General features: G+C 50.2%; 1 protein-coding gene across 1 annotated transcript in view; it reads left to right on the forward strand.

Annotated features, from left to right (window-relative positions):
• Positions 1–13,366: 13,366 nt before the first annotated feature.
• Positions 13,367–24,389, forward strand: part of Pde9a (phosphodiesterase 9A) — an 89,432-nt gene continuing 78,409 nt past the window's right edge. The window contains exon 1 of the mRNA XM_021221665.2: positions 13,367–13,496. Within this exon, the coding sequence (XP_021077324.1) occupies positions 13,428–13,496 (69 nt within the window). The 5' untranslated portion in view covers positions 13,367–13,427. The remainder of the gene's footprint in view (positions 13,497–24,389) is intronic.

Raw genomic sequence — 24,389 nt, forward strand, 5'->3', positions numbered from 1 at the left:
AAGATCTTTACCAATTGCACATCGGACAGAGGATTGATATCTATACTATATAAAGAACTTTAGGGAGCTAGACATCAGGAAAACAAATAACCTAATTAAAAATGGGGCGCAGAAATAAATAGAGACTTCTCATAAGATGAAACACAAATGGCCAAGAAACACTTAAGGAAACATTCGACATCCTTAGTCATCGCGGAAATGAAATTTAAAGTGACTTGGAGATTTCTTACCCCAGTCAGAATGGCCAAGATGAATAAAACAAGTGACAGCTCATGCTGGCAAGGATGTGGAGTAAAGGGAACATTTATTCATTACTGGTGGGAGTGCAAACTTGTACAGCCTCTACGGAAATCAGTGTGGCAGTTCCAGGAAGCTGGGAATAGATCTACCTCAAGATCCAGCTTTTCCACTCTCAGGCATATACCCTTAGGGCTCTGTATCCTTCTACAGGGACACTTGTTCAGCCAAGTTCATAGCTGCTCTATTCATAATAGCCAGAAACTGGAAACAGCCTAGATGTACATCAACTGATAAATGGCTAATGAAAGTGTGGTACATATGCAGAACAGGATATTATGCATTCAATTAAAAATGAAATTATGAATATTGTTAGTAAATGGATGGATCTAGAAAAAAAAGTCATCCCAAAAGACGAATATTGTATGTTTTCTCTTATATAGAGATACTGGTCTTTATACTTTGAATATGTGTGCTACAATCAAAATAACCAGAGAGACTTCAGGAAAGGCCCAATGAAGAAGCGAGAATCTCCCAAGGAAGAAGAAATAGGGAAGACCAACACCAGAGGCTACTTAAAAACTATATGGAGGGTCTGGAGAGATGGCTCAGCGGTTAAGAGCACTGACTGCTCTTCCAGAGGTCCTGAGTTCAATTCCCAGCAACCACATGGTGGCTCACAGCCATCTGTAATGGGATCCAATGCCTTCTTCTGGTGTGTCTGAAGAGAATGACAGTGTACTCAAATTAAATATATAAATCTTTTTTTTNAAAGCAGTATGGAAATGTAAGCCAAATAAACCCTTTCCTCCCCAACTTGCTTCTTGGTCATGATGTTTGTGCAGGAATAGAAACCCTGACTAAGACAGTTGCTATTGGAGGAGAAAGGTCATCATCAATATCACCCAACTACGAACCCGGAAACAACAGTGACTTGCCTGCAAGGTGTTCTGGTAAAATAGTGGCACAAATGTTACGGGAGTCACCAACCACTTTAAAATGAAATTGGACTTAAAATCCAATCCATGAGATGAAATCTGGATCTCATCCAGATGGCCACCAACCTGAGACTAAATTGGTCACAGGCAGTAGAAGAAAACCTAATAGTATTATTATTCTGCTAAAGGGACATAGCACCAAAAGGACTCCTAATGATATACTGCTATACTTGTGCTCAACCTACATCAGAGACGTGTCTTCTCTAAGTATATGAGTATTAACATAGAGACAATGTGCAGAGAGCGAGATAGTTTTTTTGTTTTGTTTTGTTTTGTTTGTTTTTCGAGACAGGGTTTCTCTGTATAGTTCTGGCTGTTCTGGAACTCACTTTGTAGACCAGGCTGGTCTTGAACTCAGAAATCTGCCTGCCTCTGCCTCCCAAGTGCTGGGATTAAAGGCATGCACCACCACCGCCCTGCACAAGATAGTTTTTAACACTTAGTCCTAAATGGAATGTCTTCATTCAACCCCTACCAGGCTCAGGGATCTAGGCAGAAGAGGAAGTGGAAAGGTTGTAAGATCCAGAGGGAATGGATGACTCCAAGGAAACAGTGTCTTCCAGATGCAACATAACTGATGTACATATTGTTGGCATGTAGTCTAGGCTCCGCCCCGCAGTCTCCTGGCAATAGCCAGGTGTGCCTGACTCACTATAAATGAGGCTGCTTGTCTCCTCCTCCTCCCTCTCTTGAGCTCCCTTCTCTTCTCCTCTGGCTCCTGCTCATTAGCCCCTCTCTCCCTATCCCTCTCCACATGCTCATAACCAGCCTCGTGTGTGTGTGTGTGTGTGTGTGTGTGTGTGTGTGTGTGTCCACTCCCTCAACTCCCCTCTCCATTCACTGAATAAACTCTATTCTATACGATACCATTGAGTGGCTGGTATTTCAGAGGGGTAGGGATGCCTCAGCATGGTCCTGAAATGGCACCCTCTTCCCCCACACCTTACTGAGAAGCATATCTCTCCCCCCAAACATATCTCTGGCTTTTTCTATCTTTTTATAAACCACAACACAGATGAACTCACAGAGACTCTGACAGCACACCTAAGACCTACACAGGTTCAAGCCACATTGAGTCTCAGCTCTGAGATGGGGAGTGGGCATAGGCTCCCACCCCTAACCAAGAAGCTGTCTGCAATTAATAGCACTGGCAACAGGAAAATCCGTTTTCTCCAGTGAAACCTTCCTGGGTTACATTGGCCATCACAAACAAACTCAATAGTTCTCCTCCACCTGTTCTATTTAGTGGCAGAGTCTCTTGCATGTAGCTGTTAGGACAGTGCCCCTCACATAGAAGCCTGGATTAGTGAATGTTTATATATATATATATATATATATAAAACGAAGGTTAGTGAACTTAACATTCTATATATAAACATGGGTTAGTGAACATTAACATTCTATATATAAACATGGGTTAGTGAACATTAACATTCTATATATAAACATGGGTTAGTGAACATTAACATTCTATATATAAACATAGGTTAGTGAACGCTAACATTGTATATATAAACTAACATTGTGTATATAAACATGGGTTAGTGAGCGTTAACATTGTATATATAAACATGGGTTAGTGAAAGCTAACATTGTATATATAAGCATGGGTTAGTGAATGTTAACATTGTATATATATAAATGTGGGTTAGTGAACATTAACATTCTCTATATAAACATGGGTTAGTGAATGTTAACATTCTATATATAAACATGGGTTAGTGAACGTTAACATTGTATATATAAACATAGGTTAGTGAACGCTAACATTGTATATATAAACTAACATTGTGTATATAAACATGGGTTAGTGAGCGTTAACATTGTATATATAAACATGGGTTAGTGAAAGCTAACATTGTATATATAAGCATGGGTTAGTGAATGTTAACATTGTATATATATAAATGTGGGTTAGTGAACATTAACATTCTCTATATAAACATGGGTTAGTGAATGTTAACATTCTATATATAAACATGGGTTAGTGAACGCTAACATTGTATATATAAACTAACATTGTGTATATAAACATGGGTTAGTGAGTGTTAACATTGTATATATAAACATGGGTTAGTGAACGTGCTCTTAGCTCTGGAGGATATTGTCCAAGTCTTACATGCCAGGGGCCACAAAATAGTACCAAACTTTCAATTTACCATGTTGTTGGTGTTTTGTTTTGTTTTGTTTTGTTTTTGTTTTTGTTGTTTTTCAGTACATATTCACCTACAACAGAGGACCAGGAAGAAAATCACACCAACAAGTAAGAAGAAAACCGAATAATTACAGCAATATATCACAATAAAAAGTTATTCTAAACCTCATGAGTTTGTGAGTTGTATATTTCTGGAAAACTCCACTTAATATTTTTGAACTGTGGCTTATCAGGGATCTCTAGAACCACAGAAAGGGTGCTGCTGGTAGAGAAGGTGGAGAGAGAGAGAGAGACAGAGACAGAGACAGAGAGACACACAGAGAGACAGAGAGAAAGAGAGAGTCTGGCCCTCTCTGCATACATCAAACATGTGCTATGGTTTAGATGGGGGAAGGCCATCCACTTCCTTCAAATTGGACCTATTACTTTGTAGCAAAATCCAAGAGTTCCTTCACTGGGACCATAGAAAGGTAGGGCCTCAAATGTGAGGTCTGCAGGTATCTGGGTGAAAGAGCAGCAGGGGAGGGGGGGAGAGGAGGAGGGGAGCATGAGGCAGGGAGGCAGTGGGGGAGGGGAGCAATGGGGAGGGGGCCAGTGGGGCAGCGAAGGTAGGCAGGGCAGTGGGGAGGGAGGGAGGCGGCAGAGGATCCTCGGGTTGTACCCCGGATCCATGACTTTGGTCACAGCTTTGTGATGGAAGATACCCAATAATCCACAGAGATTCTGTCTGCTCAGGGGACTTGCTGTATGGGTCCTATCAATCCCTGCTCCATGTGGTTCTCACTCTTTAGTGACTGGCTTGGATCAGGGACCCCATCAGAATGCCTTCAGAACCCAAGGGCAGGATTAGAAGTGAGTCACTTATGTCCAAGATACATGGCTAGAGTTTCTCCTCACCCTAAAATACACACAACCTGTAGCCTCTAAAACTAGTACTGATGGTATTTGACACATTCTGGTGGACAAAGGAGGCATGCCTTCCTCTTGAAGATGTGTGGTTAAGTTGGAGAGGCACTGGAAGCACGGGTCAGTGCCCGATAAGAGAATGAGGGTTCCAGCCTACTTTGAGAAACCAGATCACTTGCCTGCTGGCCCCAACGTGATGGCCGACTCAGCATCAGGACCGGCCAGGGGCTTCATCTGGATCCTGGGTTGACCTTGGCCTGTACTTGGATTTAAGCTGTGTACAGAATCATCTTCAGAAGCAGGATGCTGAGAAGATTAAGAGTAGAACATCCAAGGGCATACTTCCCAGGATCAACAGGAGACCCACGCAGGATGTCAATTGATGACAGCCGTGATGCCTCACCAGTCTACTCCAGAGAAAGTCAGGGTTACCTGCTGCTAAAGTCCCTGAGGTGTCTCCAGGCTAGCTCTCAGTCACACCCTCCTGCAGCCGATGTTGGTCCCAGGCCCTGGGTAGAGAGATCTGCATCATCTCTCCTCTTCTCAGTCACTCTGAACACTATAGACCATGTGTCATTTCCACTGACAAATCACATTTGAGGACCAGAGGGGACAGAAACCTGAGCACCTAAGAAGGATGCTTTAGACATCCCACTTCAGAGATCTGGGAAGTCCTGGCTGGGTAGGGGATGCTTTTATTTTTATGTATTTTTAAAAATTATTCGAAATTATAATTACATCATTTCCAAACTTTCCTTTCAAAAAATGCCTCCCTTGCACCCCCCTGCTCTCTCTCAAATTCATGGCCTCTTTTTCTTCAGTTTTAGTTCTACACAAACACACACACACACACACACACACTCCTAAATACATCCTGTTCAGTCCATATCATGTTATCTGTAAGGGTGATAGTGAATGAGGCAGCAAGAGAAAAGGACATTCTAAAATAAAATTATGTCTATAAGTCGCCCTAGGAAGGCATAGGGCTGCAGGGAAGACCACAACAAAAGATCAACCCCTGGGGATGCATTGCATGGAGGACCGTGAGCAAGGGAAGTGAAGGACCAGAAGAAGGAGTCCCTGACCTGGTGCTCCCCACACAGAACACCCAAAGCAAGTGTCTGGCTGAGGCGACCCACAAGCATCCCGGCTCCACAGCCAGGAGAGGATGGAATGTTCATCTCAACCCCCAGGGGGCACTAGACGTCTCTGCATCAGCTTAGATCTGCTCTCTCCCATCAGCCACTTCAGGGTGCTTTGTGACTGCTTTTTGCTTGATTTTGTGACGACAAAAAATACCTCGCTGCTGAAAACGATTCTGAAATGGTCTTCCCCCCTCGCCACCCCCGGGGAAATTCTCTCTCTAGACGCAAACATTTTCTATTTCCACCGCGAGCCAGTTCACCTCTACTGGGTCTTAAAAGGCCTAAGGGACTTCCCCAGACAAGGGTCTCACACCCAGCTGGGCTGGGTCCAAATAGCTGGCCTGGTGCTGTGTCTCACAGGCATCCTTGCCTGTCCCAAGCACTCAGCATAATTGTCGTCCTTGACATCGCTTCAGTAGGGCTGCCAGATCCATTAGCCAAGTCCACTGAAAATGTGGGTCACTTCTCTCTGCTTTTTCAATTTCCTACTTTAAAGGCCACTGCCTCTTAAAGCCGATGAGAAATCCAGTTGCAGCTTGGGGAAGAGCGGTACAGGCTTTGGTGGTTTAAATATGCACTGTCATGATATGAATAAATCGCAAAGATGAAAACACTGGCAAAAAAAGTATTCGCAAACTATCTAACGTTCCAAGGGCTGCCATCTCCTCTCTATAGAAGGAGTGAGTAAAAAATCAACAACACAGAGGACCTTACGGCGGAATCAACAGCAGAGTGTATTATTCCCTTGGAAAATAGTGAGTGGCCCAGAAGCACGAGGCTGGAGTCTCCGCACGTGCGGACAGAGAACTGAAAGTTTGGGCCTTCTCCCGGCAGGATGGGAAAGGGACACCGAGTGCTTTTAATTTTGCTGAAAATGTGTCAAATGGCACTTGATATTTTAAGCTCATAGGATGATGACAAATTTATTCATCTTATGGGGTTATTTGGCAATAATAATAATATAAAACAGTAAGTGTGTCTTCTGCATCCAGCACACAGAAGTATACCAGGCAGAACTGTGAAGGAAAGTCCAGTTGGTAAAGTGCCTGCTAACACGCATGGAGACCTGAGTTTAAAACCCAGTACTCGTGTGAAAGCCGGGCATGGAGTACCTGTAATTCTACCGAGGAGAGACAGGAGGACCCCTGTGGCTTGAAGGCAGAAAAAAGCTAAGGAAGACGTAATGGCCACCATACTCACTTGTACCGTTCATAACATGAATACACACACACACACACACACACACACACACACACACACACTTACATATGCTCTTGCATACATACAAAGTGTAAAAAGTATACAATCACCTCTCTCTCTCTCTCTCTCTCTCTCTCTCTCTGTGTGTGTGTGTGTGTATGTATGTATGTATGTGTGTGTGTGTGTGTTTCTCTCTGTAGCCTAGACTACCCTGGTTCTCCCTGTGTAAACCAGGCTGGCCTTGAACTCAGGGAGTCCCCTGCCTTTGCTTCTGCCTCTCAAATGCTGGGATTAGAAGCATGTGCCACCTCCTCCTGGCTTACAAATCTCATTTTCAAGACTGATTATTTTTTTAGGAATAGCAACATGAGCCAGGCATGATGGTGTGGCCCTGTAATCGCATCTGACAGGGGGCAACTGAGAGTTTGAGGTCATCTAGGGCCACACCAAGACTAGGATAGAGAAGAGGGGAGGGAGAAGGGGGAGGAGGAGAAAGGGAGGGAGAAGAAAGCAAGTCACACAAGTAGCACAGGGTATGCACAATCACACAAGCACATCGTCTTATCGAGGGACTCCAAGTCCCCTGCACCAGGGGGCTAGTGGCATAGAAGAGAGCCCAAGGTATCGGGACCCCACCTTCAGTGACCCAGACAGGACCATCTACCTTCTGGCCTGGGAGAGACTTTGTCTTGTCTGAAGTGTTTATGGCTGGTCATGATTTATAGTGACAGAGGCCATAAAGAATAGTGAGTAAATCAAGCCCAAGGTTTACACCGGTCTTTCCACGGAACATTACTGTTCACCGAACATTACTGTTTAGGGCCGATCAGGTCAAAGAGTACAGGCTTCTGTGTGCACGTGGCTGCGTGGACAGGTGTATAGGGAGGGTAAATGACAATCTTGAGTATCATTCTTTGGGCACAGTCCACCCTTAAAAAAAAAAAAAAGGTTTTTTAAACTCTGCCTCCTTAGTTTCAGGACTACAGCTCCTCACCAACACAGAAGGCTTTAAAAAACAAAATAACAACAACAACAATTGACACTTAGAATTGAACTTATGTCCTCTTGCTTGCAAGGCGAGCACATTACAGACTGAGCCATCTCACCAGCCTCTGGTGTTTTGTGCCATTTAGACCTGATGTTCAAATCCACATTTCTGTGCCAACCCAGCAGACTTCTCTGGACGGAGGCATCACACACGTGTACATCCTAACCTCAGCCAGCGCGTCCTGTGGTGTTCGTAGGCTCCCATCCTCCCCCAGGGACCTCCACCGGTCACATCCCTAACAAACACTAGCTGAATATACACTTTGCTTTGAGAATTTGACATGCTGCAGCCCCTTTGTTCAAAGATGTTCTAGAAAGCAGCTAGACTCTTTTCAGTAGTTGTGTGACACACTGGCTAGACTTCAGGATGGACAGACAGAAGGACATCACTGCAGCCTGCTGACACAATGTTCAGACTGACCAGGGACAAGAAGGCCATTGGCCCTAGGTAAATTCAGTTGGGAAACCCTGTAGGTTTTCCCCAAATGCTAAAGCCTTCCTTCTAGTCTCCCAACTTCAAGGAAGGGTGCAGTCAATGCGGAGCCTGCTGTCCTGCCTCTTGCTGAAACACAGTGAGCTAGCTAGCGAGGGCAAGGAAACTAGAGGCTGTTTCCAGGGCCCCTTCCCAGGGCTCCTGTCTTGACTCCTCCCCCTTCAACTACTATTTGAAGCCTTAATATGAAAAAACCTAATGGATCATTTTGACAATGACAGATTGAGCTCCACCAAAAAGACATCAGAAGGTACCAGACTAAACTACCACTTCTGTGGGGACTGGGGGAGGAGGGCTGGAGGTGCTGTGGGGGGGGAGGAGGCCAGCCCTACCCCAGCTCCCAGCTTCCCCTTCCCTACAAGCTTCCTTGCTAAGGAGAGACAAGCACCCCCGAGAAGGCTCTTCTATTCAACACCCCTTTTCACTGAGTTCAGTCAACACCCATGATGGGTTTTTTACTTTAACTTGACGCAAGCTAGAGAGTAGGAAACTTGCACAGAGAAGAGGCCTCCTGTAAGATGGAGCTGTAGGCAGGCCTGCGAGACATTTTCTTAATTAGTGGTTGATGGGAGAGGGCCAAGCTGGTGGTGAGGTACACCACCCCTGGGTTTGTGGTTGTGGATGCTATAGGAAAGCAGGCTGAGCAAGCTGTGAAGAGCAAGCCGGTAAGCAGGACTGGTCCGGTCATAGGCTCCTGCCTCCTGGATTCCTGCCCTGTGTAAGCTCCTGACTTTCTTTGATGATGGACTTCGATAAGGAAGTGTAAACAAAATAAGCCCTTTCCTCCCCATGACTGCTTTTGGTCATGACATTTCCTCCCAGGAACAGTGACCTTAACTAAGACGGTTACCAGCTTCCGAAAAGATCCAAGGTCAACCCAAGAGATAGGGGGCAGGTCCTGGGTCCCTCACCCGACCTAGGATCCCCAGGCCACATGGCAGGGGCAGATGGTTTTTGGGGTTTTTCCTGGTTTTGTTTTGATGCTGAAGTAGTCTATGGGCTGCATGCAAGTCAGGACACTAGGAGCCTCCAGGGCTGCTGTAGAAGGCGCAGAGAGTCCAGCCCTTACTTGATCCTGGGGATGCCTAGGCCTGAGAGAAGACTGGCAGAAAGGAGAAATAATGGCCGCCCATGAAGGCGGTTGGCATGGAGACATTGGACATAGACGTCAATCGTTTCCCACCCCAGGAGGGTCAGTTCAATGAGTCAGTCTGATGGGGCACGATGCCTTATTATGGATGTCTTACAGGGGGGTTGAATCTGATGGCTGTCCACCTTCATGCTGGTGGGATTCATCCGACCCATCAGGTGTCGTAAAAGAACAGGGGAACAGGGACAGAGGACTCTGTTCCTCGTGCCTGCTTAAGTCAGGCATTGGTGTCTGCCTGCCCTTGTACTTGGGATGTACGTCAGCAGTTCTCTGAGCCCTCAGACTTAGACTAGAGACAGGCACCAGCCCTGGCTCTCCTGGGTCCATCCCGCTGTCAACCACTTGAGCCAACAACACCTATTGTAGGAAGCACCAGTCCTGAACTTAGATGGCAGTTCAGCTTTACATTTTCCTTTAGCACAGTGCCAGAGTCCCATGCATTCGAGAGAAACCATCCTTCAGTTCTTTCCCCGTGTTAAGGACAGGTCGGACGAGTCTGTCTCAGTCTCTGCCACCCCCTCAAAGTTAGGCAGAAATCGGAACCGCAGTGCTCCAAGATCCTGGAAAGTGTCAACGCCGCAATGTGTGCGTTTGGGAAATGACAGGCATGTTTGATTTAAAATACTTCCAATTAATGATAGGCTTATCAGGCACACATCCTGTGTGGAAGTATGTGGATATGTGCCGGTTTGAATAGTCACAGCCCACATAGACTTCTGTGTGTGAATGCTTCGCCCTTAAGAAGTGGCACTATTAGGAAGTGCAGCATTGTTGGAAGAAGTGTGCTACTGTGGGGGCAGGCTTTGAAGTTATATATGCTTAAGTCTGGCCAGTGTGACTTAGTCCCCTTCTGCTGCCCAAGGATCAAGATGTAGAACTCTCAGCTTGTTCTCCAGTACCATGTCTACCTGCATGCTGCCATACTTCCCACGGTGATGATAATGGACTAACCCCCTGAAACTGTAAGCCAGCCCCAATTAAATGTCCTTTGTAAGAGTTGCCGTAGTCATGGTGTCTCTTCACAGCAACAGAAACCCTAACTAATCAAAAATATAATGTACATAATCTCCTATTGGCCCTATTTCTCTGTAGAACCCTACTCTCTTACCAAATGCCCATCATGCTTTGGGAAGATATCACCACCTCCTGGCTGGCCTCCCACTCTGTGCCCCTGCTGGAGAGCCTTCACTATCCACTCAGTAGAGCTGGTAAACCATTAGTCAGACACACCCCTCCTCTGCCCTTCCCACAAGGTTGCATCGGATAGATACACAGCAACCTGGAGTCACCCGTGGGAGCCATAGGAGCTGCCACTGGAACCTGTCTGTCCTGTAGTCTGCCCTGTAGCCTGCCCCCACCCCACTCCCCACCCCCTATGGCTCAGTCCTAACCCTGCTGGCCTCCTGAGCAAGATCTTGGAGTGAGGCCACTCTAAGAGCTGGAAGGCTCTCCACTCCGGGAACCAGCTGACCAAGTGACCTGTTAAGTCCGGCTTCTGTGTCCACACATGTTTTCCCTGTTCCTTCTCCAAGGACTTTTCTCCTCGGCATGAGATATTACTCAATGCCCCGTGTTTCTATTTATTCATCGAGTCTTACCTCTAAGAGGCTATCTCTTCTCACCCAGGGACTTTGGTAATTTTGCTCACCTCCATACCCCCTGAAACCCCCCCCCCCCAGTGCCTGCAATAGTTCTGACTACAGAAGTCATTGGTGAAGGAGAAGCCATAGTTCTGGGGGGGGGGGGAAACGGGAACAGGGCAAGTGTTCCTTCCCCTTTGGGTAACAGTTGCTGCCTTGGTGACTAAGTGTCTGTTCAGAGGTCTCCTGAGAGGAAAGCTGCATAACGCAAAATAAGGTTAGGTGTGATTGTTATTCTGACAACAGAGCTAGCCAGCCTTTGGAAGGGTCAGCCTGCCCAGTGCCCAACACCCTCAGTATGAGACATGCAGAGCCACACCCTCCAAGCTGCAGGTCAGCTGTACGGGGTGGGGACGGGGACAAATATCTGGCCTTGAAGGAACCATTTCCAGAGGACTAGGGCAGATGACAGCAGGGTTTGGAAAGGAACCCTCGGGCCACGTGGAGAGCTCTCCCCAGCACTGTACAGGAGCACAAGGCGGCCCTAACAGCAGGCTGTCCATCAGTTCCAATAGCATTGGCTCATCTGACCGCAAACACCAGCTTGGTTTTCTGAGGCCACCAGATCACTACTGCAAGTCAGATAGCAAGCTGTAACCATCCAGAAGTGTCAGACCCCACCTTAAAGCCCTGTGTGCCATCACCTCCAAACTCCAGTCACTTTTAAGTAATTCTCAAGGTGCCAAGCTTTGTCTAGGGCTCCTTAGTTGTACTAGGGGAGTGGGCAGGGGCCCCCAGACAGCCTGGGTGGATTAGAACCATCAAGGTGATCTGGGGGCTAGACAGCCTGTAGGTGAAAGATGGCTACCTCCTTCACCTTGTGAGTCCTCAGAGTGGGCGTAGCAGGACCCCGAGCCTCCTGCATCCTCGGGGATACGGGCTGCTGCTTCTGGGGATCCCCCAGCCGAGGAGAGTGAGGGCATTTGTGCTTCTAGTGCACGTTGCTTTCGGAAGTCCTGGCTTCATCCCTGCTCTGGACTCCAATAGCTCTGGAGCATTTGGGCAAGGCCAGTGACCGTCCACCAGGTGAAAACCAGCAAGGCCAAATGAAGGAAAGAAAAGGCCATGGACCAGGCTGTTTGGTTAGGGCTGGTTCCTCTCAGGCCCCTAGGATAAGAAGCCCCAGGCATTCTCAGCCAGCACATGCCAGACAGGCAGATGGGCAGTGTGGCTGGAAATCCACTCAAGACAAACAATAGGCGCCTTCTCCAGCGGTTTGACAGCGGCTTCCAAGAGCAACAAGCACAGAGCCCCTCCTCCAGCTGTTCCCACAAGGAAAGCCCCAGAGAGTCATTTGTGTCCAGAGGCCAAGGAGACCTGAAATTCTCTCCCTTCGGGCTTACCATGCGCCCCCCCAACCCCCATGGAAAATAGTAAAAGTATATGTGAGTGTTGTGGGGGCGGTGGTAAGGGAAGTGCTGCATCTAACAGATAGTCGACTGGGCAACCTTTCCTCTGCTTAAAGGGCAGGAACGGGGCTGCCCTGTAAACTCCAGGTGGAGGGAAGCAGCCTTCCAGGCCCTTCCAGGAATGCACAGGCTGCCTGGGGAAGGAACTTTCCCCACTTCCGATTCAAATTAAGTGAGGGTGGCCTTTACTGGGGGGAGGGATTGGGGGGTGTAAAGGGGGAGGATGTAGTGGAGGGGGAGGGGGGAAAGCTGATTTCCCAGCACTGTGGGCCATAGCCACAGCTCTCAGTCCAATGACTGCTGATAACTGACTGGTGTCTAGAGGGGTGTCCTCTGATCAAGCTAAAGGGCACAGTGGGCACAAAGGGGACCCTCAGAGACAAGCTGCCAAGGTGACAGGAATCAAAGGAGAAGATGGAGAGGGGAGGGGATGGGGAAGGACAGAAAAGAAAGAGAGGGCTGGAAGAGGGAGGTGGGGAAGAGAGGAGATGAGAGAGGGGGAGGGACCCTAGATGAGGAAGGACGGGACTGAGGTGAGGAAGAGGGAGAAAGAAGGGGAGAGGGGGAAAGGGAAAGGTGGCTGAGGGGGGGAAAAGGTAGGGGAATGAAGAGAAGGGGCGAGAGAACGCGATAGAGGAAGGTGGGCAGAGAAAGCAGGAGGAGGTGGGAGGGAGAAAGAAGAGAGCCTGGGAGACAGGAATAATGGGGGGGAAGGCTGGGAGGGAGGGGGCAGAAATGAGAGAGTGGGAAAGGGTGGGAACGAAGGAGCCCAGCATGAGTGAGGAGGGGGAGAGGCGTTTGGGAGGAGCCTTGGAGAGAAAGGAGGAGGATGGAGAAGGGGAGGGGTTGAAAAAGGGAGGGGAGGGGAGAGGAGGGGATGGAAGGGCGGGGCGGGCCAGCGCCGTGGGAGGAGGGGCGTGTGGAGGCCGCGAGCTGCCAGCTCTGGTTGGCTGGCCGCCCCCGCCCCTCCCCCCGCCCCCGCCCTCCCGGCGAGGCGGCCGCGGCGAGAAAGTAAGGTGAAAAAGTCCAAGTGCAGCTGCGGGCGCGATGGGGGCCGGCTCCTCAAGCTACCGGCCCAAGGCTATCTACCTGGACATCGATGGACGCATCCAGAAGGTACCCCGATCCCCCTCCCTCCGAGGCCTCCGTGCGCCCTAATAGGCGCAGGTGTCCCCACCGCGGGCTCGGAGCCCACGGACCAAGCAGATCTTGGCGGCTCGCCCCGGAAGGCACGGCAGCCTGCGGTGCAGACCCGCGGGCCGGTCCCAGGTGGAGGGTGACAGTCTTGAGGGGGATCCTGTGGCCTCGCGGGGACTGAAGGGACCCGCTTTTGGCTCTGCCGTACGCAGCCCTCCCAACCAACTTGATCCACGTAGGAGTGCGGTTCGCCACAGACCCTTTTTGTTCATGGCCCCCACCCCCCACCCCTTCTAAAGACCCTTCTCTGGGCACAGAGTGCCCTTGACTTCTGTTGATTTTGACAAAGGGACAATGGGCAAGCTGGCCTGGAGGATGGCTGGGGAAAGGGGTGTCTCATTAGCTCCTCCTAAAGTGTCTATGGAAACGCCGTTTTTTTTTTTTTTTGTGGGGGAAATTGCACCCGGACATCTCAGGAAGCCGGGCAGCTTGCTGTGGACCCAGCAGAGGAAGCTAAGGAGGGCTGCCTGCTGGGTGTGGGCCCTTCTTTCTCAGGTGTGCCCTCTCTTAGCTAGCTGGCTGGTTTGCTTCCCCAGTAGGAGAAACCTACCTTCTACCCTCAGCCTGATTCTGGGAAAATGGGGAGTCCCATCCCTCTTCCAAGGTGGCTCCTTTGATAGGCTCGGTGACTTGGGGTGGCCTGGGAGGCACCTTCAAGCATCACTGGTCAGCCTCTCTCTTAAGCAGGAAGGGCAGGTGCAGGACCAGATCCAGGCTCTGACTCCCAAGGCACAACTACAGAGATTTAACAGCCGCCCCTTCCAGAGGAAGGAAGGGCTCTCCTTGTGTGTCTTCCTGCTTCAGTCCACACGAGCACAGATGTGTTCATGCATGTGTGCACAGTGTGTATACAAAGCGCCTGTCTGTACACATACACTCCCCCCATCCCACTAAATGAGAATGTATTAAAGCTTTTTGTTTTTGTTTTGTTTTAATTTTGGCCCAAGGGATGGAACCCTGGGCTTCATGTATACGAGGCAAACACTTTGTCATTAAGTCATATTGCTAGACTTATTTGATCTCCTTAAAGAGAAAAGATAAGGTGTCACCTGGCCAGTGGTGGTAGGTCCTTCCTAAATTCTCCCCAAAGATCCTCAAAGATCTGCTCAGCAGTGGACGGAAAGTAGAAGAAAGGTTTAGGCCCTCCTGACCAGACTGGTATGTCACTGCGGGGAAGGTGGGCTTTTCCGGTGGTCATACCTGAACTTGGGTAACCTCTGGAAAGGTCACCTATAAGCCAACCCTGGGATGGGTGGGGACAGGTACCTACACTAGGCTACAAAGACATAGCCTTGGGTGGAGGCAGACCTGATGTGGGTGCTGGCTCTGCTGTTCTGGGCTCCTCTGGCTGGCTTCCCTCTCTGTGAAGGGATTCTCGTATCTGTTTTATAGACTGTAATGAGAGTAAATGGGAGATATAAACAGTGCCTGGAACATTGCAGAACACAAGAGGCATTATTCTCCTCTCCGTCTCTGCCTGTTCATAAACATCTTTGCACTCACACCACAGAGGAGAGAGACTGGTGGAGCAAGCGGGCCTCCACCCTGTCACTGTGATCAGCTCATCGCTGATCCTGGCCACTCTGTCTTCAGCACTGGGTGCTGAGGTGAACCGTTCCCCTAGTGAGAACCAAGTCTTCAGGTTTCTCTGTGTCTGTCCACTTCGCAGGCTCCGCACCCTGCACCCCTGTACCCATACAAACCGAAGGGACCTTGTACATCGGTTCAAGTGTTTCCTCTTCCTAGGTGCTGGGCACACCTGAAAGTTCCCAGCATGCAACTGTTCCTGGCTTGCATTTACCCACTCCATCTCCTTTCCACAGGAGGTCAAGAAGCCAGCCACTGACCGGGCAGTGGTGGTGCACACCTTTATTCCCAGCACTTGGGAGGCAGAGGCAGGCGGATTTCTGAGTTTGAGGCCAGCCTGGTCTACAAAGTGAGTTCCAGGACAGGCAGGGCTATACAGAGAAACCCTGTCTCGAAAAACAAACAAACAAACAAAAAACCAAACAAACAAAAAAAGAAGCCAGCCACTATTGCTTCCCGAGAGAAGGCTTGGAATGAGATAAGGCTATACGTTGCTTTCTGTCGTTGTGGTGAGGAGCTTGCCCATGGCTCCTGCCAACTCCTGGTCATCTCCGCTTAGGCAGACAAGGCTTTTGCCAGTGGTTGCCTGCCCGGCAAAGCTCAGGGAGAAGACTCCAGGTCCTCTTGGTGGTACCAGGGTGGTACTCAAAGGAACCAGTGTGAGCAGTTTGCCTGCCGCTGCTTGGTGCTGCTTTTTATGTATGGAGACAATTCCAGATGCACCCAGCGCCCAGCTTTCTTCAACGGGGATGGCAGCAAGAATTTGCGGGGGTTGGGGATTCTGGCTTCTATCACTGGGGCATTTCATGTGCAAGATAGGAGAGCCCCAAGGACTTGCCCTCCTGAACCCTATGTAAAATCTGTAGGGTTCTTAGGTGGGCGGACACCATGCGTCCTCAGGGTCTCACTTCCAGGGACCTTCACTTCCCATCTCGATTAGGTTAGTTGCTACGTCTGTTTTCTCAGCTGTGAAGTGAGGGTGGGGTGGGCATGTAGTCCAGGTAGCCGGAGAGCCACACACGCCCTAAAGTTGGATGTTGGAGGTTAGGGACCAGCGTGATGGAGATACTCAAGGTACTGCATTAGCCTGTAGGAGCCATCACTGCCCCTCTGACCTGGGGATGGCAGACTCGAGAATGGTAGGTACCCCTCTGACCTGGGGATGGCAGACTCGCGAATGGTAGGTACTGTAAGTTATTTTCAGCTGGCTAACATGTTACAGAAGGACATGCCAGGGTCTGTATTACTGATGGGACCTCATGGATTGGCGTCCTTCCTTTGTAAAGATAGGGAAGGCTCCCATCATGTAGACCCAGAAGCATTTAGGGCATACTGGGTTAAAGTCTTCCAAGTGGCCAAAGGAGCAGTGTGGCCCTACATTACTGTCCCACTGGTCCTAGGCTTGCCAGAACATATACACAAGAGCCAAGAGGCCCTCAAGGAAGCCATTAAGGAAGCAGGGAGTTAGGACCTGGGTCTGCTCTCTAGAGAGGGGGCCTCCTCTGTCTTTGCTCTGAGAATTCTCTTATGCGCTTCCTTAGTTTTCCACTTGAGGGGGAGGGGAGGTTCATACCCCCCAGACCTCAGTACTTGGTCCTTTATCTTATCTGCAGAGGACGAGAGCACAGAGCATTCCCACGTAGGGATGACAACCATGAGGCACTTAAGTCAGGGAGCCAGAGAGCCCCTGCCTGGTAGTTTCACCAGACCTGGGTTTGCAGATTTGTGGGGGGAGCATAAGAGGTCTTTGGGGGGCCTCACCAACCGGCCTTGGGTTGGTTGAAAAGCCAGTGGCTGAGCAAGGGGGATGCTTGGGAGCCTTTGTTGGAGCCTGGGCCTGGGCCCTGGTCTGGTAACGCCTCTCCTCAGCCACTCTAAGCTGCCTGTGGCTTTGTTCCAGCCATCTCTGCAGCCGGAACCCTGGTCTTACAATGGAAACAGCCACTTGAGTTTTGCTGAGCTGTTTCTGTCTGAAATGGGAAAAGCCACAGGCAGGGCACAGTAGCAGCATGAGGAAGCTGGTCAGTACCCTGGTTTGGAAATGGACTGTCTCTGGGGATGTGGCTGCCTGGCCTTTGTCCTGCCAGAGCGCAGAGCTCAAGGTGCCAAGGCCTGCTTGGGGCTTGGCACCATACTCCTGGGTGCCACCCAGCCTGGTCCTATCGTATCTTTATAGGCCTGACAGGCTCTCACCTGCTGTCTCCTCCTTGGTGCAGCTCCCCTCTGCACTGAGGGTTCTCCGCCCCGCATGCCCTGCTGGGTCGCTCACTGGGACTGTGGTTCTCTGCTCTGTGCTTCTCTGGCATCCTCTGCCCTGCCTAGGCCTTTTTGAGCCTATGGCGCCATCTCTTTGGTGGTTCCACCTTCTGCTGTTTGAAGGATGTGCCTGCCTCGGCTCGGCCCTGTGGTAAGCATCGGGCCACCTACAGTGTCCCCTGGTTCTGACTGTCCTATCCTTCCCTAGGATAGCCGCTCTTGCCCTCTCACTTTGGAATAGGTGGGCCTGCCCATCCAGACACACAGTGGCTGTCTTGCTACTGCCTGACCCGCCCCCTCTCGATTTATTTATTTTATTTATATGAGTACACTGTAGCTGTCTTCAGACACTCCAGAAGAGGGCATCAGACCCCATTACAGATGGTTGTGAGCCACCATGTGGTTGCTGGGAATTGAACTCAGGACCTCTGGAAGAGAAGTCAGTGCTCTTAACCACTGAGCCATCTCTCCAGCCCCTCACCTTCTCTTTCTCATATCTGCTGTCCTCTCCCTCCTCAGAGCAGGTCCAGTGGCTCCCCTTGGCTCATCCTTAGCAGTTGCAGAACGACCCACGTGTCTCCCTATGCTATGTTTCTGTCTTAGACCCTCTAGACAGATAACAGACGCAGCACCTTGAGTGCAGTGAGCAGAAGAAGAGAGGCGTCCTCGTCTTTCAGGGGCCCAGTGTGAAGCTAGGGAAGGAGTAGAGGCCATACGGATGGCCAGGTCTGTGTCTATCCTGACCACTAGCCTGAGATAGCCCTCTGGGTCTCTGCCAGGATCAGCCCTAGCTGTGAAGATAAGCAAGACCACCTCAATGTTCAGTTTCCTTTGCAATAAGCAAACTGCTGTTAAGGGCCTCATGGGCCACAGTAGGATCATCCTAAGGGGACCTTGGAAGGTCACTGAGAAATCAGACACCAGCCCCTGGTCCCTCTTTCTGTGCCCAGCTTTGATCAGAGGCTCCTCTTAAGCCAAACATTCCCAACGACCTTTGCTCTCTAAGGGGCGCTACAGGCTCCACCCCAGCCTGACACTGCCAGAGGTCACTGCTGATGACTTCAGCCCTCTGGAAACATCGGCGTTGCCCTGTGGCACAAAGAGATGACTCTGATCTTGATGGTTACAGAGCAGTGTCCCTGCTCCTTTGCAGCGTTTGATTCTGCTCTTGCCGACTGGGAGGTGGTGTCCTACTTTGGTTTCTGCAGCTGTGACAAACGCCATGACCAAAACACAACTTGGAAAGGAAAGGATTCATTTGGCTTACGCTTTGGGTCACAGTCCATCTCCGAGGAAAGTCTTGGCAGGAATTGAAAACCATGGAGAAGTGCAGCTTACTGGATCACCCGCCCTGGTTTATGTTCTGCCTTCTGCGTGCTGGGATTAAAGGCACACCCCACCACACCCAACTCTACTTGCTTTCTTATACAGTCGGGGCCTTTTTGTCCATGGCATAGCTCCTGGTGGGCTGGGACCTCCTACTTCAAATCAACAATCAAAGCAATTCCCCCATAGAGATGGCCACAGGCCAATCTGATCTGGCAGTCCCTTGAGACTCTCCCTTCCAGGGGGACTCTTGGTGGTGTCAGGTTGACAGTAAAAACTAACCAGGACAAAGCTAGGTGGTGGTGTCATACGCCTTTAATCCCAGCACTCGGGATGCAGAAGCAGGTGGATCTCTGAGTTCTAGGTCTGAAGCCTGGTCTACAGAGTGAGTTCTAGGACAGCCAGGGCCACACAGAGAAACCCTGTCTTCCCTCCACTCCCCCTCCAAAAAAATAAATAAATAAATAAATAACCTAACCAGGACAGATGTGAAAATTATTTTCTTCTCTGGAGAAATGGGAAGGTGGTGACAGTCCTACAAAGGGACTGTGCAGAGGCTGGTGACTCTTGGGGCAGGTGGAGACCTGAGGGACTAGGTGATGTCCAGCTGCTCTTTAGGCCTAAGTGACCTTTCCCTCCCGGAGACCTGGCAAGTTTGAGGTCCCAGAGGAAGCTGTGGCGCATCCTGGCTCTCACAATTCCCCCTAAGCCACCGAATCTGCCCCAAAGCAGCCACAAACAGGAAGACCAAAGACCCTGTACTCCGGACCCCTGGGACTAATTCATGCCCAGAGTCAAAGGGGCCAGAGACCTCACCGGAGTGCATTCCAGGTGAGGGCCCATCTGGCCTCAGAATGTGTAAAGCACAGCTCTGGTCACTGGTGGAGTCCCTCGAGAGCGTAGGAAGGTCATGCCCAGTAGAGCTGACATGCAACCCAGAGATGATGTTGGGACATCATCAGTGCCAGCAATGGGAGCACCTCGGGGCATCCGGGCTGAACTCTGCCCCGATGACGGACTGACTGAGTGGCGGGTGTATCCCATGGCCCCTCACGTCACAAGAAAGCCCCCTCCCATCCAGTCATCAGGCTGCCAGTAAGCCAGCAAGCTGCACCCCCTGAGAGACGGGGGTGGGGTAAGAGGGTTGACTGAGTCACCAGAGAGCCACCTCCTCGCAGGGTCCTTGCCCTGATGGCTCCATTTCAAGACCTGCCCTGAGCACTGGAGCTTCAACCTCCCAGGAGTCTCACCACAGCCTGGCAATGCCACCCACAGAAACTGTGCTCTGTGACCTGACCGACCCCTAGGGTCTAAGAAGTGATCATGACCTCTGACAGCCCGCGGTGTTGCATCTCCTGCGTACCCCAAGCGCAGGCAGCTGGTGTTCATGCTGGGAGCACAGGGAGTGTGCACTTGTACGTAACCTCTCTGTCTCACCCTGCACACCTCTAGGCCTCTTTTCCAGTTACACGCTGGGACCTGGGAACGTCTGTCCCAAACAGAAACTCCCTGCAGCTGTTACTCTTTGCCCTTTAGACCTGCTGTCTGATTTGTTTCTAATTGCGATAAACTATATGTAACATTGTTAAATGTGTGGCTCAGCAGTCCTACCTTGCCTCTCAGTGCCCTGTGGCTAGCACTTCAGTTTTCTAGCACTTTCTCTAGCAGAAAAGCAGCTTGCTCTCTGTGAAACATGGACTCTGTACCAGGTCTGGGCCCTGGTACCCTCTCCCTATATCCAGTCTCCATGACTGGATGGCACTGAGGAGGCCAGATAGGAAGATAGCCCCACCAAAGGCACGGGTAGAACAAGACACACAGACCTCATATGCCTGGCTGTGGGCTTCAGGTTCATTTGTGTGTGTGTTGTGGGTTGAAAGCATTGCCCAGGAGCTGAGTGATGGTTCTATGGGCAAAGCCAACTTGGCAGTGAAAGGGACTGTGTGGAAGGAAGATTTCCACTCTACCGTACTGCCACCTGGCCCCTGAACAAGTTCCCAGCCCCTCGCTGACAGCCTCTTGGGGCTGGCCAGCCTTCCATGGGGCTTTGGGAAAACAGAGCCCACCTGTAGAGTGGTGGAAGTTGAGAATCTGTTTAGCCCAGGACTCTGGCATGGTGGGCAGGCTGTTCCTCCAAAGTAGTTTGAGCTGAGAGTCTAGAAGTCACCACAAGAAGGGTCCAAGTAGACACATGGGTCCGTTTATAGTCAGGTAGCCGGCGGCATACAGCTGATTTTATTTATTTATTTAGTTAGTTAGTTAGTTATGTATTTTGATTAAGTGATCATTGGTGTTGACCAATGATCGGTGTCGACTCAGGCTGTCTCCCATGATGCCTTCCTCCGCAGTCGTTTCTCTAGTTTCAAACACAGCCAGAAGAGGGGCACATTTGGCATTACTGCCTAGTAGGCTTCAGTGTGTCTCAACCTGGAACTCACATTCTAAGGAGCCCATGGCCAGGACACAGCTGCAGCCTGCTGCTCACGGAGCAAAGTCACACCAGTCCTGTGGGGCTGAATCAGAGCTTAAGCTGTGGTTAAAAGCTCGAAAAGAACTGACTGTGTGTGCTTGGAAACATCTGAGACTCACTGTGAGAGCCGAGGGTGCCACCGTTGCTAAAGGACAGGAAAGTCACAGCTTAGAGTCTGACTGTGGAGCTAGCTGGTGACCACACTGCCTCTGGGAGTCTGTATCGATTACTTTTCCATTGCTGTGACAAAATACCAGAGCCAAAGCAACTTATAGAAAGAAGGGTTTATTTGGCTTACAGGACCAGAGCTGAGAGTCCATTGTGGAGAAGAGGCATGGCTGGGGAGCAGCAGGCATGGTGGCCGGAGCTAGATGCTGTTCACACCTGGAACTAGTTCACACCTGGAACTGCAAGCCTGAAGCTAGTGGTAGCAGTGCAGGACCATGAACTCTAAAGGCCACCCTATTGACATACTCCCTCCAACTGGGGATCAAGTATTTAAACACCCTAGACGGTGGATGGCATCTTATTCGAACAACCACAGTCTGTGGGACACATTCTCCCCTGGGCCCCTGTGACTAGGCCAGTGTGGGAGGTGATGTTGTCTGTGTCGTCATCGCTAGGGCGAATGGAGTAGTTCAGCGACTCCAGGTGCAGGGAGGAGCCTCCAGAGGCAGCATGGTGGGGATCAGTCACATTTCAGCTATAATGACAGAATACAATGACCGAAGCAGTTTAGAGGAGAAAGGGGGCTTGTCTTACTGCACAGGGGGCTTCAGTATAGAAAGGGAGTCCTGGAGATTGAAGGTCCAACCAAGGTCATAGTGTCTCAAGGAAGGCTGGTTCCTCCCGAGGCCTCTTTCCTTGGCTTGCAAGCAGTATCTTCCCGGGTCATTCTGTATGTGTGTGCCTGGGCCCTGTTCGCCTCCTGGAAGGTTATCAGTTGTGGTAAATCTCTCCAACATTCTCACTACCACAGCTGTCACTCCATCACCTTGTGAAGCCCTTGTCTCGGGTGTCCATGGGTTTGAGGGAGACACGGTCCAGCCCCCAAGGGTCTCTTTAGAGAAGTAGAAACCTCCCTGTCCATCTCCCAGCTTCTGGAGTCCTAAGTGACAAAAAAAAAAAGGAATGGACGCAGGTCACCAGGGATATTATGGTGACCCCAGCTCCCATCTGTGGTGGCTTCTCTGCTGTCTTGTAGCCCAGGCTACCCGTGCCTGTTTCTCCCCATACTGGGACAGTCGCCTTCCCACTCAGGACTTCTTGCTACATACACTTGCCTCGCCACCCTCTTGGCTCACGGAAGGCCAGATAAGGGAAATGCAAAGACCTAGAGTGTTTGCAGGCAAAAACATTCTGGGGAGCCCCCTCCCAGCCCCCCCAGATGCCTACTAGCCTATTGGGCCTAACTATTCAGAAACCAAATCTGTAGAGGAGGGGTGCTATCCATTGGTATCGAAAGGGAGAGATGGTGAAGTTCCTGGCAGGTAGAACAGAGGGACCAGTGTGGACATGGTCCTTAGCTGGACGGATGGGTGGAGCACAGTACTTCGAGGGGAATTTAAATATACTGAAAGCAACACATACTAACCCTGGCTCTATGAGTGTAGGGTGACATTTGAGGGACCCAGGCCACGAAGCCATCACTAGTCCCTCTCTAGAAGGAGAGCTCTACCTGTTTTTCAGACCTGTCATGGGAGATCTAATCATGGGAGTTTCGGTTTGAGGTCTTAGACCCTCGGCTCCCAGCAGGTGTCCCTTACCAGCCTCACCTGAGCCCTCTTTAGAGCCTCGATGGCACCACTGCCATGAATCCTCCTGCTGCTTCTCTGACCATCATCCATGTAGCTTGGTCTTTCCCTTCAACCCCAAGGGAATAACGAAGACTGTCTGCCTCTGTTTCTGGGCTCATTGAATAAACAGCGCCTCCCTCCTGTGGCTCTCCGGTGGAAGCGCTCTCCTTATCTTTCCCACTGGAACTAGTAATGGTGGGATTCATGACTGCCTGTCTTCCCCAGCCTTCTATCATGGTTTCTAAGGAGGAAAGTTTCTAGAGGTTTTCATCATGACTACTGAGCACCATCACTTTGGCCAATGGGGAGGTCGGACATCATGGTGGGCATCTTGTGGTAGGGTAGAATTGCTCTCCTCGTGGAGGGTAGGAAGCAGAGAACAGGCCGAGAAGAGGCTGAGTCCAAGTGTCCATTCAAGGGCATACCACGGGTGACCTCCTTCCACCAATGAGGCCACATCTGCTGAAGGTTCTGCCACCTCTCAGTGCCTTTATCAGCTGGGGACAAGCCTTTAGCCGTTGGGAAATACTGAAAAGCCATAGCGTGGCCTGAGGTCTCAAAGCTCTCTGCTGAGTCTTGGGTTGAGGAGAGCTGCAAAGGATTCTCTCAAGAATTCTGTTTCTTCATACTGCTCTGTTCTTGGGTGCTGTCTTGAAGCCAGGATTCTAGGGGCAACCTGGTGGAAGAAGGACACTAGATTGTCACTAGGAAAGCCACAGTGATGTCCCCCACAAACCAGTCCTGTGCTCTGAACTCTGCAGAGCACGTTTCTTGGTCTTTTGATCTCGCTTTCTCTCTTTCTAGTTAGCTCCTGTGATTCATTATTTATAGCGGTGGCATTGGCTTCAGACACTAAAAGTGTTAAAAAAAAAAAAAAAAAGGCAAAGTGACCCAGAGCTTTGACAAGAGAGACAAGTGCATCAAGCATGACAGACCAATCCAAGCAGAGGATCCTGAGACCCGCAGAGCAGGCAGGGACACAGGTCCTGGAGTCTGCTGGCAGCCAGGCAACCTGGGAAGCTGGAGGAAGTTCAGCAGGTCGAGAGGCCTTGCCCAGCTTCCCAAAATGGGATTCCCATAGACACCAGACTCTTCTACTGGTGAGAGTTTTGGGGTTGTAGCCCATCAGAGAGACTAGTGTAACATCTGCCCGTTAGCATTGCCTGATGCTCCCAACTCGAATGTCTTCCTGGATAGTAGAGTGTCACATTACAGTACATACTCTGTGGAGATCTGTCTCAGTCAGGGCTTCTGTTCCTGCACAAACATCAGGACCAAGGAGCAAGCCGAGGAGGAAAGGGTTTGTTCAGCTTACACTTCCACACTGTTGTTCATCACCAAAGGAAGTTAGGACAGGAACTCACACAGGGTAGGAAC

This window comes from Mus pahari, chromosome 21 (genome assembly GCF_900095145.1).
Source record: "Mus pahari chromosome 21, PAHARI_EIJ_v1.1, whole genome shotgun sequence".
NCBI lineage: Eukaryota > Metazoa > Chordata > Mammalia > Rodentia > Muridae > Mus > Mus pahari.